The sequence below is a fragment of the Austrofundulus limnaeus genome, unplaced genomic scaffold, assembly GCF_001266775.1.
Source record: "Austrofundulus limnaeus strain Quisiro unplaced genomic scaffold, Austrofundulus_limnaeus-1.0 Scaffold142, whole genome shotgun sequence".
Classification (NCBI taxonomy): Eukaryota; Metazoa; Chordata; class Actinopteri; order Cyprinodontiformes; family Rivulidae; genus Austrofundulus; species Austrofundulus limnaeus.
This window is the reverse complement of record NW_013952544.1, coordinates 6,761-12,975: the sequence shown is the minus strand read 5'-3', so window position 1 is coordinate 12,975 and position 6,215 is coordinate 6,761. Positions and strand designations below refer to the sequence as shown.

The 6,215-nt window shown below is 36.8% G+C and overlaps 1 protein-coding gene across 1 annotated transcript in view; it reads left to right on the top strand.

The window, feature by feature from the left end:
• The window catches only part of LOC106522991 (SLIT-ROBO Rho GTPase-activating protein 3), a gene marked incomplete at its 3' end in the record, with an annotated part of 27,658 nt that overhangs the window by 17,320 nt on the left and 4,123 nt on the right, over window positions 1–6,215 (top strand). Inside the window, 6 exon segments of the mRNA XM_014016268.1 lie at window positions 644–865; window positions 1,956–2,057; window positions 2,138–2,323; window positions 2,422–2,506; window positions 2,598–2,625; window positions 2,885–2,981. Of these exon segments, the coding sequence (XP_013871722.1) occupies window positions 644–865; window positions 1,956–2,057; window positions 2,138–2,323; window positions 2,422–2,506; window positions 2,598–2,625; window positions 2,885–2,981 (720 nt within the window).

Below are 6,215 nucleotides of genomic sequence, written 5' to 3'. Positions count from 1 at the left end.
AAATATTTAGTTTTGAGCTAAATGTTTAGCTTGAAACTTAGATATTTAGCTAGCAAGTTAAATATTTTAGGTAGCTAGCTATATATTTAAGTCACAAGTTAAATATTTAGCTTGTTAACTAAATATTTAAGTTGCAACCTAAATATTAGGTATCTAGCTAAATATTTAAGTTAAATATTTAGGTGGAGCTAAATATTGAACTTGCTGGCTAAATATTTAAGTTTCAAGCTAAATATTTAGCTCAAAACTAAATATTTAAGTCACAAGCTAAATATTTAACTTGTGACTTAAATGTTTAGTTCTGAGCTAAATATTTAGCTTGAAACTTAAATATTTAGCTAGCCACCTAAATATTTCGGTTGCAACCTAAATATTTAGGTAACTAGCTAAATATTTAAGTCACAAGTTAAATATTTAGTTTATAAACTATGACATTTATAAATGTATGAATCATATGGTAAAAAACTGACTTTGAAAAATAAATCTGTTCTTTTTTTCTAATGAAAGGCTAAATAAAACAAAAATATTGGTGGTAATTTTTGACTGTAACTTTACAAACGGCACCCCACACATGAAGCCACCACTTTTCGACCCACTTGGTCTTCTTCCACTCCGTCATCCTCCTCCTGCGTTTTCGTTCCAGTGCGGCGACCTGGGTTTCCACCTGTCCCTGGAGAGAGTGATGAAGTGTTACCTGGCCAGCCGGTGGCGGATCCAGAAGACAGAGGAGACGGGGCTGAAGCAGCTGGAGGCCGCTGTGACGTCCCTGGACCAAAGCGGGGACAGGGACGCGTTGCTACAGCAGCACGATGCAGCTTTCTGCCTGCCGTTCAGGTTTAACTACCACCCGCATGAGGGGGATCAGGTACGCTCACTGTGAGACAGGTGGACGTGTTGGACAAGATGGACATGAGTGGGACTTTTTTATGTAAAGCACAGCTGGAAAACTGCCTGAATTCTGCTTCAGCATATAACCTTCTTATTTTATTGTTTCTTCCTTCAGAACTTTGAATTTTAGCTAATGTTCTGCTACTTGTAACATTTGGCTCGCCTTATGTTACTTTTAGCCTTTTAGTTAGCTTTTTGTTACTTTTAGCTTCCCTTTTGCTACTTTAGTTTTTAGTTATGCAGCAAAATTTAGCTAGCATTTTGCTACTTTCAGCCTTTTAGTTAGCTTTTTGTTACTTTTAGCTTCCCTTTTGCTACTTTAGTTTTTAGTTATGCAGCAAAATTTAGCTAACCTTTTGCTATTTCAGTTTATAGTTAATCTTTTGCTAAATTTAGTTAGCCTTTTACCTCTTTTGGTTTGCATTTGTTTCTTTTAGTTTTAGCAAATGCTTTGCTGCATTTAGCCTTCATTTGTTACATTTAGTTTTAAATAACCTGGTAAATTTGACTAGTTTTTTGCTACATTTTGTTTTTAGCAACATTTTGTTATTTTTAGCTTTTAAATAGCTTTTTGCCACTATTTGCTTTAGCTACATTTTTAATTTATTTTGCCTTTTACCTCTTAGTCTTCTGCTACTTTTTGCTTTTAGCAACATTTAGCTACTTTTAGCTTTTAAATAGCCTTTTGTTATTTTTAGTTTGCAGTTTGCTATTCATTATTTTTGTCACTCACATTTTTATCTCTAGAGATGTTTGTGTTTAAAAGATTAGTTGAAGTGGAGTTCAGTAGAAAGGTTTTGAGCAGCCATTATCTTACCTGCTGTAGATGGCACTGTGACAAACAGATGTTAAAGCAGTGCTAACAAATGTTGGTTATATTAGCTATATCTTTTCAAATATTCAATTTGCAACAATAACTTCTTGTCAAAAGACCCAGAAGCTAGTCTGTGTGAATTAAAGTACTTACTGAGCTTTAATTTGTTTGCAAAAGATGACTTCATTTGCTTAGTTGAAAATTCCTGATGGGCCTGGCAACCATAGCTATTTTTTTTTTTTTTGTCTTTCAGGTGTGCGAGGTAAGTGCGGAGAGCCAGGTGAGGTACGAGCTGGAGACCAGGTTCCAGCAGCTTCAGTCTCGACTCGCCTCGGTTACGTTGGAAACAGAGGAGGTTTGTGAATTGTTCTGTTTGTTTCTTGGTTGGATTATGACTTTAGAAACAACAAACAACCATTTCTGCTTCTTTTTCAGATCAGTAAAACGCTCAAAGCCACGCTCGCGGCCCTGTTAGAGTCCATGTGCGACAGCGACTGTAACCCCGCCCCCGACGTGCCCAGCAGCCTATCACATGAGCCAGCCGGGGGAAGCTCCGCCCCCAAACTCGCCCTTGCTAAGCGTCGAGCCAATCAGCAAGAGACAGAGACCTACTACTTTACAGTATGTTAAAAGTGATTTAAATATGTTTTTACTGAGAATAAACATTTTGAATTTATTGTAGTTTATTATTATTATTATTATTATTATTATTATTTTAGAAAGTGAAAGAGTTCCTCATCAGCAGCTCTCTGTCCTCCAAACTTCAAGCCAAACATGATCTTCTACAAGAGGCCATACAGAAAGGTCGGCTTCTTGGTTTTTCATTTGCACCATTGAATTTTCCTCACGCGCTTTTAGATTTTGATCATTTTATTTTTGTTTATTTTTCTTTCAGCCGAGGCCATCGACAGCGACCCGTCCAGGTAAACAAAGTGCTTGCTTCACCTGAGAGTAAAGCCAGTGAGTCTGAAAGAGGCTTAGAGACACGGCGAGCGCAGAGAGGACAGCAATGAGGAGACGAACAAAATTAAACCCCAAATTGTCATTTTTGATTAATCTTCTGCTTTTTATTGACTCAAAGGGACACAATAATTATTGTATTTATCAAAAATTGTTTGGATTGCAGCTGCCATCGACCAGATCTAAAACGAGGTTATGGATTTTATTTGTTATATTTCCCAGAACGCAATGTGCTCGGTCAGTGCGTATTCGGAAGTCCAGACCTGTTTCCCAATTCTGCCACACACTCTTCACCTCAGACATACTCTCCTACATTCAGGTAACACAAACAAAAACAAAAAAAAATGTTCTTTTTTTTTTATTTAATTCTTTTAATTTCCCTTCTTTGTTTGCTGCTCTGCTGCTCTGCTCTTCAAAGGAAATAATTTAGAAAATGCCGATGCAGAAGAACTGGAGGNCATTTATGGTTTGATTTCTTTGTATGTATGGATCACTTGGGTTGTTACCGACATCTGGTGAAAATTTCATGTCATTAGCACCTCTAGTAACATATTTACTGAGAAAAATGGTGACGTGTTCAATACTTATTTTACCCACTGTACATGCCTGAAACACCATGACAACACAAAAAACCGGTTAATAAAACATAAGGAAAGGATTTCTGTTCGAGTGTCTGCAATTCAGCCGTAGGCCTGTAGTGGGCGTACCAGGCGCTGAAGAACCTGATAAATAGACCTGCATTTCCAGTTTTCCTGCAGCGTTGATTTCTTGCCTGCACTGAAAGCATTAAATCACCGTTCAGACTCCAGTAACTGGTGTTGTATGGTCATTCTCTTCACATTTTTATCTATTCAACATTTATGTGGTTTATACGGTTTCGTCACGATTTCAATTAACGAACACTAATTTTTTTTACAGAGACGTACCGGCGAAAAAGCTCAGAGGAGATTATACAAACCCTCACCCATCTCTGCTCAAATGACAAATTTAAATATGCTTTAACTGGACTGTTTTATAACACACAGTACCAGAACATGTTTATTTTAGTGTTTTTATTGTTTGCTCACATCATTTTACAGTAAAATGTGTAGAATCTGTTTTTCTTCTCTCAGTTGAAATTTGAGCAGAGTCTTAATGAGGCTTGAAAAGTGGTTTCACAGCAGCTTTTAGGCTCGATGCTAATTGGAGCACGACCCTTTTAGCTTCAGCATTGTCATGTTTTAAAGCTGTATATTGAAAATGTTATTGCTACCAGTAAAACAAGAGCTGCACAAAGGTGAAGCAGCAAAGCAGCGTGGGAGAATTTAGAAAGATAGTGACTATTCAAAAATGGACAAAATATATTTATTAGGAGTACAAACGATGTGGTTCGATACTTTAGTCTCAAAGTTCGATATTTTTTCGATACAAAAAAGAGAAATGTCCATGCCCTTCTTAACTTTTAATTCCTAAAAATTAATTATGAACATTTGTTTAACCTCAAAAGTAGTTTTTAAATTAAATTTGCTGAAACAGCAAGTTTCTCAGTGTATCTGTGCTCCACAATGCAGCCTAGGTGGAGTAGTTGAACACAGATCCACTGATCCTTCAACACAGAGCATCTGCAGAAGACAAGCTGATAAAATTAATTGTAGAAATCTGTATTGTTCCATACATAGTGTGTATTGAACAGTTCGATACAGAAACCATTAATATTTATCATTAATAAGTCAGAGATCAACTGATCTTGAAAAAACATCATCATGAATGCTGAAACGAGAAGCTTATACTGTACATGTGCAGGTGTCAGATCTATTGTGCATTCGGGGGCAGATTGCACATTCTTTATCCATGTCACAAACTTTCACTTTGCCAGAAACTGACTTCTAGGTTTTAAATCCTGTTTTCAGTTCCGCTGTGAGCACACATCACTGTAGTCTTGGACATATCTAAATAATATACAGCATGGATGTAGGTTTTTCATTGGCGCTGCTAAATATGTGTTTTTAAAAGGTAAAACGTAGGAAAGTTCGGGGGCCCCTGTGTGTTGCCTTGGACCCCCAAATGAATAAGTCCGCCTCTGATGCTGGACATATATTGTATTTAAAGTGTATCTTACCCCCCCCCCCCCCCCCCCCCCCCCCGTCTCCACATTCAGCTCCAGTGTTTAGACTGCTACCATCATGTGTACGGTCACGCTCACAGCTTATTGCTGCCTCCCTACTCCTTTCAATCCACCCTCCTTTTATCTCTTCCCCTCTCCGCTTGTGAAAAGGATTTAAAATTTGCTGGCCTCTTTTGCTGCCTCGTCTCAACTCCTCTATTGAATGTGCGTGTGGTTGCGCTTCTTCCCACTCCCTAAAGCTTTATTCCCCATATTGTTGCTGTTTCCTTGTCTTCTAATTTGTGTTTTTTTTTCCTGCTTTGCTGTGCTTGGTTTGGTGCAGAAGGAGGAGGCGAATGTCTCGGACGCAGGTATCGAGCACCGTCTGTGGCTGCAGAACGTATCAGATTTTTATTGTGAATGTTGGTTTAATGAAAGAAGACTGGTTTAACATTCACACCATAGTTTTCCCTGTTTTTACAACTACTTCAGAATACTTTTAGTCATTTATGTCAAAACATTCAGCTCTTTCAGGAGATGGGTGCTGGCTGGGACTTGTTGTTTTTATAACTTATATACTTAACAGAATATACAAAAAAAATTAAAATTGCATAATTTCCTCCAAAAACTTTCTCTTTTAAATTTGCTTCAGCATGCTTGCTTCATTTTTGCCTTTTATGCAGCGTTTCAATTTTTCCTCCTTAAATGTTTAAACAACTTTCTGGGTAGTTTTAACAAACTTTTGTTGTTTTTAGCTGTTAGCTAACATCCTGCTGCTTTTAGCTTATTAAACCTTGTGTTGCTTTTAATAGTTTTAGAATTTTTGTAGCCTTTTTATACAAGATATTAGACAACGTTTAGCTCCTTTTAGCTTGTAGCTAGGCCTTCATTACTTTTAGCCTTTAGGTAGCTTTTTAGCTTTTAGCAAGGTTCTTGTTCTTTTTGGCTTTTAGCTAGCCTTTTGTTACTTTAGCATTTAGCTAGGCTTTTGTTACTTTTAGCATATAGCTAGCTTTGTTACTTTTAGCGTGTAACTAGCTTTTGTTACTTTTAACGTGTACGGTAGTTAGTTTTTTGTTACTCTCAGCTTTTAGATAGCCTTTTACTTTGAGCTTGTAGCTAGATTTTTGTTACTTTTAGCTTTAAGCAAGGTTCTTGTTCTTTTTGGCTTTTAGCTAGCTTTTAGTTACTTTTTGTTAGTCTTTTGTTACTTTTAGCATTTAGCTAGCCTTTTGTTGCTCTTAGTTTTTAGCTAGGCTTTTGTTACTTTTAGCATTTAGGTAGCCTTTTGTTGCTCTTAGCTTTTGGCTTTTGTTACTTTTAGCATGTAGCTAGATTTTTGTTACTTTTAGCTTATAGATAGCCTTTTGTTACTTTTAGCATGTAGCTAGATTTTTGTTACTTTTAGCTTATAGATAGCCTTTTGTTACTTTTAGCATGTAGCTAGATTTTTGTTACTTTTAGCTTATA